At 36.1% G+C, this 15,000-nt stretch overlaps 1 protein-coding gene across 2 annotated transcripts in view; it reads left to right on the forward strand.

Annotated features, from left to right (window-relative positions):
• LOC144964417 (uncharacterized) overlaps nt 1-15,000 on the forward strand; it is a 94,243-nt gene that overhangs the window by 33,083 nt on the left and 46,160 nt on the right. Inside the window, exons 2-3 of one of the 2 annotated variants that reach the window (XM_078898654.1) lie at nt 5,894-6,046; nt 6,659-7,138. In XM_078898654.1, the coding sequence (XP_078754780.1) occupies nt 7,024-7,138 (115 nt within the window). In that variant the 5' untranslated portion in view covers nt 5,894-6,046; nt 6,659-7,023. Of the gene's footprint in view, nt 1-5,893; nt 7,139-15,000 lie in introns of both variants that reach the window. The other variant, XM_078898653.1, reaches the window with a different exon arrangement.

The raw sequence follows: 15,000 nt of genomic DNA on the forward strand, positions 1-15,000 counted from the left end.
AAATATCGCACAATTATGAAACTGAATATGAGAAAGAATTATTTCCAGATTAACGTAAAAATGAGACAAAAGGAAAGGAAATTGAATTTCTGTAACCCTTTTAACCTCCTGAACCCTTATACCTCTTATGTAATCCTCATAGCTGTTAGGCGGTTTCGGATAATTTCTGTAAATATTTGTAGTTTCAGTTAAAAGATCCCAAATTTGTAATTATAAGAGAAAAATCGATTAAATTTTCAGGATGTTCAAACGACGCATTCAAATAATTAGATATGCAAATTGGGTCACGTGACCCTAGCGGTCATCTTGGAATTCTCATACGACTTAATAATGAGGATATTATTCAATTAGAGTTTTCTCTTTTATAAGGCTTTATTTTTATACTGTAGTTATTTTTTTTACATATGAACATGTACCATTTATTGAATTTTTTAAAAATTGAAAATTGATCTTAACACGCAATATATCGAGTACTTCTACTTTGCCATACCTAATATGGATCGGCTAAATTAGATCTTTTTTCTAAATTTGAACAGAATCTTTGAGTGAATTGATCAATGGATAAGACTTCAACGATTGAGAGGGGGGAAAAATCTGAAATGCCGAGACTTGTTTGAATGATCAGGTTTTAAAAATTATTATTGTCTAATTTATATTTTGACGATTTATGAATTAATCTTATTTAAAAAATTATTTGAATGTTTGTTTGTTTGTTTTTTATTTATTTATTTTTTAAAAATTATTTAAAAAAAAATATTTGTATGTTCGAGAAGGGGGTGGGGGGGGGGGGGTGTGCAAAATTGGTGCTTTGTTGCTCTGAATGAGATAGAGCCTGAGCTACACTAATAATTTCCCAAGGTGATCAGCCTTTTAGCATTTGTTTCCGATGAATTTGGATTATTTTGAAAGAATTCTTTTTTTTTTTTTGTTTAATTTCCATCAGAAACAAATCCATCTAGAATGAAAGAAGAGTCGTTCTATCAATTTTGTTAACTGGGACTTTATCAAAAGGTCATTATTGTAACATTCGACTCAGCCACAGACAAAAAGAAAGACATCAGTTTTAATTTATTTTAAAACGCTTTGGAAATTTTAGTTGTCATCAATTGTGTGTGTGTGTGTGTGTGTGTGTGTGTGTGTGTGTGTGTGTGTGTGTGGATTGAATGATGAAAAATAATCCCAAAATTTACATTCTGTCATCCAAAAGAAGAGCAGAAACGGCTTTCCAGTCGCTTGAAAGAATTTGGGCAGAGTTCATACTTTACCCAAATCTTTTCGACATTTTGTTTTAATTTTGGTGGTATAAAATAAAAACTAAAGTTTTCTGCATGCCTTAAAAACTGGAGAGCAAAACATTCCATGGATTGTACCACCAACTTCATTTCCATGTCTTCATAGCAATGTCCCGATTGTTACAAAAATGACTTTTTCCGACATTCTCAAATCAAAATTTTATACGGACTTGGATCTCAAGTGAAAATTCTATTCTCTACTTACTAGTGTGTTCTTGTCTTTGTCATTTGATTAGAACCGTTTTGTAGTACAGTGTAATATGATATGTGTCAAGTTGGTGTTGGCTGACATGACATGGAAGATTATAAACACGTTTACACCATTCATTGACTTGACTTGGGGCTGGAGTTGATTTAAGAAGGAACAACGACCTCAAATTTTTCACTTCTCGAACATGGACTTTGCTTACTATTTTTTTTGTTACATATAGATTTTATTTAATTAAATACAAGAGTACTGAAGCTGATTGTCGTATTAAAACAAGCAAACGAAGAAACTTTTAAAAAACATCACAAAAAAAACAAACAAACCCACGAACAAACAAAAAAAAAAAATAAAAGAGAAATAAACAAACAAACCAAAAAATAAATAAATAAATAAATAAAATAAAATAAAACAAATAAATAAAAGCCATAATTTTTTTTTTTTTTAAAATTAAAAAAGTCTTTTCTTCACTTTTGCAGTGCGGTCTCTGGTAGGGGTATCGCTGTGACGGCGCAACGTTGAGTCCTTGGGAAAGACTCTTGACTCAACTCATTAATTCTCTCGCTACCCTCATGTTACGTGTAAAATGAATTTGTACCTGATAAACCGTTTTGTCTCTGCCGAAAAGAGTGGATATTGCGCTATAGAAAAGTCTATATCATTCATGTCATGGTATTCATTTCTCTTTGCAGTAAATCTTCAAATTGTTTTTTTTTTTTTTTGGACATACAAACAGAATAATGTTTCAAGAGCTTCACAACGTACTAAATGATGATTAACATCAAGTTTAACCCAGTCCTTACCAACCAAAGGAAAATCGTCACATTCTTTACGATGCAACCGACAATTTGCTCAATCTGATATCTCTTAAAAACTGAGCTTTTATATTGCGCAATATCCACTAAATGTGTTCAAAGCGCCTTAGAAGGGGTCCCTGGTCAACAGCAACATTCGACACGAGACATGACGCCTGTTAGGCGATATTACAATTTTTCGGACAAAGACAACGCTGTTAACGGCCAGGTACTCATTTTACACCTGAGTACGGTGAGAGAATGTGAGTAAAGAGTCTTTTCCAAGGACTCAACTATGCGTCGAGCGAGGCTCGAACCCAGGACCTTCCGATCCGAAAGCGAGTGTCATACCACTAGACCACATAGCCGCACACGTCCTTACCAACCATAGGAAAATCGTCACATTCTTTAGGATGCAGCCAACAATTTGCTCAATCTGATATCTCTTGTACATCACCACCAATGTCAAGAAGTGCTTTGATTACAGCTGTAATTACTAAACACTGTGTTGTTGAACAACAGTCTGTATAGAATGCATTTGTTACTTATTTTGTTTGATTAGGAAAAGTCTATTTTTGTGTCGGGTGGGTGTGAATTTTCGGAGGAAATTCTAAAAATGGCTGGTAAGGAGAGAGTTAAAAGGATGTAGTTTGTTTTCGATAAAGACACTGGATAGTATCCGTCCTCGTAGCCCACGCCACGCCGTCAAGTGTCTCTTGTGAATATAGACCTGTAAATTCTCAGTCAATTAACTGAAATCAGTCAATTCGTCAAATTCAAATATTTTTAAAAAGGGAAGAAAGAAATGAATAAAGAAAGAATTCATGAATCGTAGTCGATTGACTGTCAAGTTAACTAGGAATGTTCCACAGCCCCACGCATAGCTCATGGGCCGTTTATATTAATGATGGATATATATTGCCAAGGCTAAGCGACGCTTTTTAGAATTGCCGTGTCTGAACACACCCCAGTGTATTTTCACACAGCCTTCGTGAAATTATTTTTTCACTTTCGAAACCTGTCGTAGCCAATTTTAACTGAGCCGCCGAGCGATAAATTTCACTGTTTCGTCTAAGCCAAAATTGACCACATTTACTTGAAGGACAGGAAAAGTATGAGAAAGAAAAATTCGAAACACCGAAAGTTCGTTATGTAGACACCTTCAAATCGAAAGTTAAATGATTGCTACAAGCACATCTCGATTACCTCATGTTGTAAATTGTAAACAAACTGGTTGACCGTTTCTAAGTTTCTTCACTGATTGGGTACCTAATTATAAGGAACAATGGTAAGTAGCCTAATTAATTCCCTCGCAATTTAGTTTTCTGCCATTGCTTTGCTCAAGTGAGCTTGCTGTTTACCTTTCATTTTGATTCTTTGGATTTTACCGCTACGACGAATTACGAAGAGTCTCAGTTTCAGTCAATTTTTATAGAGCTCATTTACAGGTCTATGAATATAAAATTAGTATTGATAAATGAATGGATAACATTCCCGTTGTTTATTTTCTCAAAACAATTTAACTTATTTTTTTTTCCAATTAAGTGAGAACCCGCAGTATTTGTGGGGACATAGAGACGATTGCGACAAGCATTCATTTATTTTATTTATTATACAATCGTATTGTAGAAATAAACATAGATCGAGAGGAATCTTTTTTTAGCCATCAACGATCAAAATCGGCTTGGGAATCAATTGTGTAGTAGTAGCAGGGGCGTGGCGACATTGGTTGATTTGGTGCCTGGCACCGCATCCAAAATTGGATTACAGCATTTATTTTTTTTAAAACTGAGAAATGGTATATACCGCCTCTTACTTATTTGAGTAAGTCTTTTCTTTAGATTTTTTTCTTTCTTCTATATTTACAATTACAGCATGTTTTATGTCATTTTCTTCTGGTTCTGGCACCACAATAAACTGTAAGCATGCCACGCCACTGAGTAGTAGTCAGGTGCGCGCAAATGGATTTGGCAATAGGGCGGCCGGTGAGACAGTGGCTCATCAGTGTCTATCAGTTGTGTATTATTATAGTGTAAAACAAACGAAAAACGGACAACCTGGCTCCAATAGAATAACAGAAATAGATTCTCAAAGGTTTGTGCGGCTATGTGGTCTAGTGGTATGACACTCGCTTCCGGATCGGAAGGTCCTGGGTTCGAGCCTCGCGCTCGGCGCATAATTGAGTCCTTGGAAAAGGCTCTTTACTCACATTCTCTCACCGTACTCAGGTGTAAAATGAGTACCTGGCCGTTAACAGCGTTGTCTTTGTCCAAAAAATTGTAATATCGCCTAACAGGCGGCATGTCCCGTCCTACATGTTAAATGTTGCTGTTGATCAGGGACCCCTTGTAAAGCGCGTTGAGCACATTTAGTGGATATTGCCCTATATAAAGCTCAATTAATTATTTTAAAAAAACAACTGTTGACAGAGTATCACGTTTGTCCAGGCTTTATAGACACTTAAAAAAAAAATCTATATATAACTCGTATCGTGTTGATGCCAGATTGTCATATTCTGGTTTATTATGTCATCCTTTAAACCAGAGAAACTGACAACGTTTTCCAAAAATACACACATTTTTACCTAAAATGTTTTAACTATAATGCCATTGTAATATAACATAATATGATATCCTTTTCGTGGTCGCATGAAGAAGGCCAAAGGCTGAAACATCTTTTACTTTGTGTTGTATCTTTTATAAGAGTCATTTTTACTCCCTTTATTTTACTATACATTTTATTGACTCATTTAGGCACCTCTAGAAGTTGGTTTTCCAAATAACTTTTTATTGGGGGAATTTTGTATGTAGCGACCGTCAGAAAAACGCCATTTTGACACAATGTTATTGTGATTAAGATACGTTTTAAAATACATTTGAAGTGAAGCGATGATATTGACTTTGGTCGACGTGTACATATATGCAGGTCTGACATCCGAATCCACTTAAGGGTCACGTTGAACATTGTTGTAATGGATGAGATTTCCATATCATGTTTCGAATTTGCCCATAAGGAATTGGGTTAGCAGACCTGCAAATTAGTGCACGTCGAGTTTGGTAGATCCAATGTTTATTATCAAATTAGTGGTTTGTTGTTTACGTATTCCTGTCGTAGTTTGTTTTTGTTTTTTTTTCCTCTCCCTTTTATCTTTCTATATTCCTTTTCTTTTTAAAAATTTTCTCTATCTCTTCTATTTGGTGTTTTTATTTTCTCTATCTCTTTTATTTGGTGTTGAAATAAGTTTACGCCACGGTTGTTATCATTGTTATGATTGTGAATGCTCTCTCTCTCTCTCTTTCTCTCCCTCTCTCTCTCTCTCTCTCCTCTCTCTCTCTCCCCTCTCTCTCTCTCTCTCTCTCTCTCTCTCTCTCTCTCTCTCTCTCTCTCTCTCTCTTGTTGTTGATATAATGATGTCTCTGGTGTGAAAAAAAAAAAAAACCCCACAAACCCCCCCCCCCCCCCAAAAAAAAAAAAAAAAAACAAAACAAAACAAAAAAAAACACACTCCTTTTATTTGTTTTTGAAAAAAAAACAACAAAGTATAAAATCTATTCTACTAATTCGATGTTTATTCATTCTCCATTTTCTGTTTTCCTTTCCAGATTAGCAACGTTTTTATTGACGTCGATGGAGAGAGAGATTGGGAGACGAGAGACGACTTGTGACAGAGTGAAAAACATCCACTGCTGATCTTGATGTTTGTACTCTACGATGAGCCGGGGAAACAATAATATTTACTAATGGATAAGCCCAAGGTATTTTGTGACGGAATTCCAGTGTGGTATTTGAACCAGGCGCCGTGAACTCGTCGTGCTTATTATTAAAGGCTGTTGTTGACGTCGATTTCTTCATATTCACAAAATGTGAAAACTCAAGTGTGTTTTAGTGTCAAGTGTGTAAACGTCTAGTGAATGGAATGAAAGGATTATAGAAACCATGTATAGATAATGGTGTGTGATAGTCATAGCGTATTGTGTGCTACGTACTGCATTTGTTAAATTATGATAGGATATCATTCATTCATCATTATTTTTTTCCCCCTTTTAACTTTTGACTGCTCTTGACTTAAAAAAAAACAACCCAAAAACACACCCCAAAAAAAAAAAAAAAATAATAATTTAAAAAAATAAAAAAATAACACCTTATATTCATAAGGCTTTCATGATTTCTACCTTGAAAATCCAAACTTATGATGGGAGATTTGACGTCACTATATTTCGTCATAGTGTAAGAATGTCATTCTATCTTTAAAAGTCATTAATTGTTAAAAATACACATTTCCAATAACGTGCATCCAATTAATGAATGCATCAGGAAGTCGAAAAGGAAACAGTTAAGTTTTATTTACATTCGTTGTGGTGTTACAGATTCACAGTCACAATGTAGAACACAATACAATACATTGACCGTTTTTATTAGTTTATAGTTAGATCGCCATCATGTTAGTTTTGATAGAATAAATAGTTAATTCCGATAGGAATAGAAAACTGTAAGAAACAAATTTCAAACCCGTTATTTTGTATGACCAGAATGATGTAGGGTTGGGATTGAAGTGTCATCGTTTGGTGCCCTCGACACCTTGCATCTCTGGTCTGAGGCGTCACACAGAGTGGCTGGTGGTCGTTCTTCACGTCGTCGTCGTCGTCGTCGTCAAACCACACACTCAGACACACACACACACACACACACACACACACACGGGTCTCCCCGACCTTAGCCTTCGTCCAACAAGATGTCGTACCCGTCGAAAAGAGTCCAGCTGAAGGAATTGAACCCTCATCTTATGTGTGTTCTGTGTGGGGGTTACCTCGTCCAGGCCACCACGGTTGTGGAATGTCTACATTCCTGTAAGTTGATTTTAATTTGTTCATTTATATTTTATTGAAATTTCAAACTTGACCTGTCGCTGAATCGGTGAAAGAAAAACTGGGGGGTTATTTGACCAGTTTTAAGGCTATGTGGTTTTGTGGTATAACACGTGCTTCATCATTGGGGACTTTCCACCTGTCCCACATGTACCCGATGTGGGCAAGAACCCGAGACGGCAGAGCATCTAGTTGAACGATGTGTTGTGACGATGCTACCGGGCGGGTTCGCGACGGGGCACGAGTGCGGACCGGACTTTGCTGATTGGGTCGATCGTCATAACATAGTAGTGTGAGAACCATAAGAGGCTGCTGCCTTTGGGTCGGAAGGTACTCCTGGGTTCGAGTCCTGCGTTCGAGTCCTGCTCTGAGCGGCGCATAGTTGAAAACGTCTCTTTACTCAAATTCTCTCACCCTACTCGGGTATAAAATGAGTACCTGGCCGTTAACAGCTTTGTCTCTGTCGGCGAAAAAAAAGTAATATCGCACGGCCTACAAGTTAAGTGTTGCTGTTGGCTAGGGATCCCTTGTAAATCGATTTGAGCACGTTTAGTGGATATAATTGCGCTTTTAATTTAAAAAATCTCAACAAACTCAACTCGCCCCTCAACACTCTTAGTGATCTCTTTCTATCACTCTTTACATGCAATGAAAAACTAAATAAATAAATAATAATACTGAGCTTTTATATAGCGCAATATACACTGAATGTGCTCAAAGCGCTTTACAAGGGTTCCCTGGTCAACAGCAACACGTAACATGTAGAACGAAACATGACGCCTATGAGGCGATATTACAATTTTTTGGGACAGAGACAACGCTGTTAACGGCCCGGTACTCATTTTACACCTGAGTACGGTGATAGAATGTGAAAAAAGAGTCTTTTCCAAGGACTCAACTATGCGCCGAGCGAGGCTCGAACCCAGGACCTTCCGATCCAAAAGCGAGTGTCAATCCACAAGACCACATAGTCGCACATCTAGGCTTCGAATAGGTCAGAATATCATATCTGATAAGTCAACTCATTGTGTGTTCAATGGAAATACTCTCAAACCAACTCGAAATATAAATCATAATAAAATACTCTTCTTTAGCGCTATTTGCCGAAATCTCAAAGCGCTTTACAATAACACTGAACACACTCATACCGTGTCGGTGGTGTCAAGCTTATGTAAAAAAAAAAAAAGGTGCACTTGATGCATTTTGATTCATTGTACAATTTTCGGTGAGGATTGTATGCATGATTAAATTTCTTTTATTTAAGAATTTTTAGCATTAATACAATTTTTTAATTTTTTTTTTTGGTGTCCTTAAACACCATCTGTTTCTTGACCCAGACGTTCATGAAGTGAGATCAATATGTGACCCCTCGTCTCAAAACGGTATTATGTCGGGATGGACCAAATGCTAGAAAGTCAGATTTTAGTTAAACTGAACAAAAATGTGAAACGTTGGTATTTAGCACAGTAAAATATGATATTCCTTCTCCTATATAAAGCAAATAAACTCAACTTAAGCATGACATTTCTGGCTACAAATTCCATTTTCAGCATCTGAATCATCCCGACTTAATACCGTTTTGAGACGAGGGGTCACATATAATGTTATCTGGCTGGGTCATATCAGATTTATACATGGACCTGGAAATGGATACTATTTATATATATAAAGTTTAAAACTTTTTCATTGATTTAAATATTGATTATATTATTGCTAGTATGGTCTAATTGCCCATCATCAGATTTAGCGCTAATTATTGGGGTTTTTTTTAGAATTGTACACATTTTTTGTCAAAATCTGACTCATTTTGGCACCCCATTGTACACATTTACACGGGCTAGTATTGGCAGCATACGACAGTCACACATACTAACTATAAATACACACGTTTTACAAAATTATATAGGGAATGAGATTAGCGGAAGAGTAGCGGAAGCGAGGACGAGAGACTCATGCGCACAACCAACATGGCGTTCTCTCTCTAATAACTTTTCCGCCGGTGACGTCACAGACTATGGGTGACGTCAAATCAAGGGACGCTACTCTTCCGCTAATCTCATTCCCTATAAAAAGTGACATACAACAAATAAGAACTAAAAAGAAAACAAATAATTAACTCATCAAGAAAGAAGCAACTACGATAAAAAAAATTCTTGGAAAAGAAAAGTTTTCAGATTTTTCTTAAAATCTTCCAATCCAATCATGGTTATAAATAAAATAATTTAACAAAATAATAAAATTTCCTTTATTCATCCCATAGGGGAAATTTGTCTCTTGGGTCTATTCCAAGGGAAGACTGGAATAACCCAGGCGTCAGCCGTAATGCAACGCCGCAAATTAAGCTAGGGCGAGGTGACTTGCTCAAGGCCACACAACGCAGTGGTGGGTGATCGAACTCGGTACCTTTCGAGTACGAAGCAAAGACCGTACCGCTGAGCCACGCTGCCCCCTATGCAGCTTCATAATGGGATGAAGATTAAGAGTGGGTGGCATTGACGTCATATCTATCTATTGGTTTTAAACTGGTCGAGATCACTATAGAATATGTGAACCCTCGTCTCAAAACGGTATTAAGTCGGGATGATTAAGATGCTGAAAATGGAATTTGTAGCCCGAATATGCTTTGTAGAGGAGAAGGAATATCATATTTTACGGTGCTAAATATCAACGTTTTATATTTTTGACCAGTCTAACTATAATTCGACTTTGTAGCATCTGGTCCATCCCGACATTATACCGTTTTGAGACGTTGGGTCACATATTGTCGGGTTGTTGGTTGCTTCGACGCTGCTGGCGAGCCTCGTTGCCAAAGGAAGTGAGTTCCAAATGGAAGGTCCTGCTTTATAGTTATAGAAAGATCGATCGCCGTAATACTCTTCAACAGTCGTAACGTCACTTCCTTCCTAATGACGCATGGTAACTTAGTAACACTGGCTCTACACTATCGGAACAATGGCGGACGCCTGTATGAAACAACTCATTTAAATATTTGGCCAGAAAACTCGTCCTTCAATTTATATATATAGGTCCATTTAAATGACTGTCATCTTGGCAAAATCAACTCATATTTAAATATTTGACCAGAAAACTCGTCCTTCAATTTATATATATAGGTCCATTTAAATGACTCTCATCTTGGCAAAATCTCTCAAATCTGAGACCTCGTTATGGTCCCTCCCAGGTGGAGAGTTTTTTGGGGTTTTTTTTGCCAAGATGAGGATCATTTAAATCGATCGATCTTTGAAGGACGAGTTTACTGGCCAAATATTTAAACTGGTGAATGATTTCCACTTGGTTGACACTCACTTGGATGTTTATAAAATTGAGCTTTATATAGCGCAATATCCACTTAATGTGCTCAAAGCGCTTTATAGGGGGTCCCTGGCCAACAGCAACACGTAACATGTAGAACGTGACATGACGCCTGTTAGGCGATATCACAATTTTTCGGACAGAGACAACGCTGTTAACGGCCAGGTACTCATTTTACACCTGAGTACGGTGAGAGAATGTGAGTAAAGAGCCTTTTCCAGGGACTCAACTATGCGCCGAGCGAGGCTCGAACCCAGGACCTTCCGATCCAAAAGCGAGTGTCATACCACTAGACCATAATATAGCCGCACCAGTCAACTACCGTCCTCTGGAAAAAAAAAAAAACAAACCAACTCATATTTAAATATTTGGCCAGAAAACTCGTCCTTCAATTGATATAGGTCCATTTAAATGACTCATCTTGGCAAAATCTCTCAAATCTGAGACCTCGTTATGGTCCCAGGTGGAGAGGTTTTTTTTTTTTTGCCAAGATGAGGATCATTTAAATCGATCGATCTTTGAAGGACGAGTTTACGGGCCAAATATTTAAACTGGTGAATGATTTCCACTTGGTTGACACCCACTTGGGATGTTTGGAGGTCTAGGAGGTCTACCACTCACTGGCCGTGATATCTAGATCAAAATTATGCTCGTCGAGAGAGCGCAAATCTACAATTAGTTTCTACATACAGATTGTTTGGGTTTGTTTTTTTTGTTTGTTTTTTTTTTTTTTTTTTTTTTTAATTATTTTTTGGTGGGGAGAAGGGGGGGGGGGGGGGGGGGGCGGGGGGTCGGTCCGAATTTAAAATTAAAAAATAATTTTTTATATTGAAACTTAACAAAGCTATGGTTATTTTCCCCATAAATTGGCGAAATTATCAAAATGAACTTCACTTCAATTTTAAAATGGCAATTTAAAAAATTATAATTCAGTGAAAATTATGCCTTTCGAGTATACACACAATTTATTCTTCAAATAAGAATTTTTCAAAAACAAATATATTATCTCGATTACGTTTTTTTTATTTGTTAATCTGACTACCAAGAGCCATTTATTTATTGTTCATCCCTTGATCAACGTGTGTGTGTACGTCATGTCTGACACCATGGGTGGTTGGTTTATTATAATAATAATACATATATACTTTGTAATTACACGCTGTCCCGTTATCATTGGAAATTACACATCGATTCAAACAAGAAAAAGAAAGAGAATTATTTTCTCCGTTATCGATGTGAAAATTTAAGAACAATAACAAGACAAAACAAAAAAAAAAAAAGATATAAAAGAGCAAAACAAAAAAAAAAAAAAAAAAAAAAAAAAAAAAAAAAAAAAAAAAAAAAAAAAAAAAAAAAAAAAAAACAAACAACCCCAAAAGCAAAAACAAACAAAACAAAACAAAAAATCCAATAGCTATTTTTTTTTTCCATTGGGAGGGACACTGAAAATGCTACATTTGATACGTCATAACAACAATATGGCCGTTGCCATGGAGATAAGCTGTATGTAGAGTCTTCGTAGTGATTGGAAATTAGGTCGTGACTTATTCTAGGTTCATGATGTTGTCATAGAAAATGGCTGTTGTTGGTGTTGGTGGTTTCCTCATAATTGCATGACTTCCTTAAACTTTTTGTTTGTTTTCTGTAGTGGTCCTTGGTCTTTTCTCGTTCTTTATAAATAAGGATTGTAGTCTGATTTTTAATTATTATTTTTTTTACTTTTTTTTTTTTTGTCTTTTCACAAAACCAATTAATCTATGGGGGTGAACCGACGTGCACTTATTTACAAGTCTGATAACCCAATTTATTATGGGCTCAATTATTGTAATGGAAATCTTTAAAAAATTACGCAAAATATTGTCCATTTCAACAGAAATGTTAAACTAGGCCCATAATTGTGTTTGGGTGTCAGGCCTGCAAATATGGACACGTCGGGATGAACATTTATTCTGAATTGTTACAAAAAAAAACAAAAACGGTGTTATAGTGTATTGATGTATTTAAAATCCTATTGTACGATAGCCATGCCATGCATACCATCCAAATAGTAACAGGGCCGATCTCGCTCCGGTCTTTATCTATCACCTTTTGTTGTTCCTGTCATTCCGAGGAAAGGAAGGGGTGGATATAAAAAACAAACAACAAACAATAACCCCCCCCCCCAAAAAAAAAAACAAAAAAAAACAAACAAACAAACAAACAAACAAAAAAAACTTGAGCTTTTATATAGTTCAATATTCACTGAACGAGCTCAAAGCGCTTTACAGGGAGTCCCTGGCCAACAGCAACACGTACCTAACATGTTGAACGAAACATGACGCCGCCTGTTATTTTTTTTTTCGACAGAGACAACGCTGTTAACGGCCCGGTACTCATTTTACACTTTGAGTACGGTGATAGAAATGGGTAAAGAGCCTTTTCCAAGGACTCAACTATTCGCCGTGCGAGGCTCGAACTCAGGACCTTCCGCACATACAGGTAAACACTAACACAGAGGACACCATGACGATGGATTACAGTGACTACAATTACTCCGCACTTCAAAATCCAATCAAATTTTCTAAACCAGTTGACTGGTGTACTCGATCCTGGAAAAACTCGTACTTAAAAATTTGTCCAGAAAAATCGTCCTTCAAATATGGATGGATTTAAAAGACGCTCGTCTTGGCAAAAACTTTTAAACCTGGGACTTTATACTTTAATGTATTGGGGTAAAACGCAAATAATATGATTGACATTTTTTTTTGTATATGAAAATAAAAAAAACTCGTATCTTTTAGATAGGCCTCAAATTAAAAAAGAATTTTTTTTTAAATATCGTATTCCCCCTTAAGTGATAGATTTTGAAAAAAAAAAGATATTAACGATCCCCAAAAACAAACAAACAAACAAACATACAACAAAAATGTAAAACAAAATAATAGACCAACAACTTATCTATTATTTTTGAAAGAAAACAAGAAAAAATTGGCCGATTTTTGTCCGCACTTACAAATTTGAAGGCCTCTCTCAGCTGGCTTTAAAGGTAAATGGCGAGGAATTTGCCATGACCGTGGAGCAACGATTTCTATGACGTGGAGCCTTTTAAAGGATTTAGACACACATTCATTCAAAGGATTATTTTATGGAACCGCCAAGCAATATATAGAACATACATTAATAAAGAATGGCCTATTAGCAAATTAAAACTGGCAAAATTATGTTAAACCAAAGCAAACAAAAATAAATAGATAAATAAATACATACGTGTATAAATAAATAATTAGATAAATAAATATACAAATAAATAAATAAATAAATAAATAAATAAACACTCACTTGACTAATAAGTGGGTCCCATATATTATAATATAACGAGCAAATCATTTTTCAGGAGACAACGTACAATAGTAACAATCACAATAATTGACGTATACGTAAATAGGTACCAGTCAGGCAAAAACAAAATGCATCCACATTATAAGAACAAACATGTATACACAAATAAATCAAGGATCAATCACAATTCGCGTATATCAATGGGCACGGGCCGAAGGGCACTTATAATTTGCAGGACTGATAAGCCAATTCCTTCTTTGTTGTCATGGGAATATTTTTTTAAGTGTAATGACGCAAAATGTTATCCACTACAAAAAAAAAAAACACGTTCAAAAAGGTTTATTTTAGGCAATTGCCAATGTTACAACAATGTTAAACTAGGCCCATAAGTGGGTTCGGATGCCAGACCTGTACATATGTATACGCCGATTTAACCTGACGGTTTTAAAAATGGACGGTTACACCAAAAAAAAAAAAAAAAAAAGAGTTATCAGACTTGCACGCATGTCGGGTCAAACCTAAGGAAAACAATGACAATACGAATACATCCATTGGCACGTCCTATCCGTAAAATACGAACGAAAGAGTGAAAATGGAGAGGCTTCGTATGGGAACAAAACAGACAATGGACGTATCGGGTACAAACCCTTCGTCAGCACAACAATACACAAATAAACGTGGAAAACAAATAAAATATAATTGTGTTATTATATTACTTATTTATGTTTCCACGTATTGTGTAAAAAAATAAGTGACATTATAAGTTTATAGCATTATATTTTTTTTTGTTTTCCACGTTTATTTGTGTATTGTTGTGCTGACGAAGGGTTTGTACCCGAAACGTCCATTGTCTGTTTTGTTCCCATACGAAGCCTCTCCATTTTCACTCTTTCGTTAGTATTTTACGATCACCGGCTTCAGGCAGCCCTTACCGTTTTCTATCTCTATCCGTAAATAATAGGATATTGAAATGATCTTTGAGCCCGAAATGTTACGAAGCTGTACTGTTCAGAGCTGCTAGAATGGTGACTGGTTGTGGGGTGAAAGAGCATGTAACGCCGATTTTAATATCTTTGCATTGGCTCCCTGTTAACAGCCGAATTATATTCAAAATTCTATGCTATGCTTTTAAATGTTTTAATAAGACAGCTCCTGTTTACCTACAAAACATGGTTAATTTCTATGTGCCGGAGAGAGAACTTAGATCCAGTAGT

This window comes from Berghia stephanieae, chromosome 2, assembly GCF_034508935.2.
Source record: "Berghia stephanieae isolate SIO BIC M18660-M18661 chromosome 2, UCSD_Bste_1.3, whole genome shotgun sequence".
Taxonomy (NCBI): domain Eukaryota; kingdom Metazoa; phylum Mollusca; class Gastropoda; order Nudibranchia; family Aeolidiidae; genus Berghia; species Berghia stephanieae.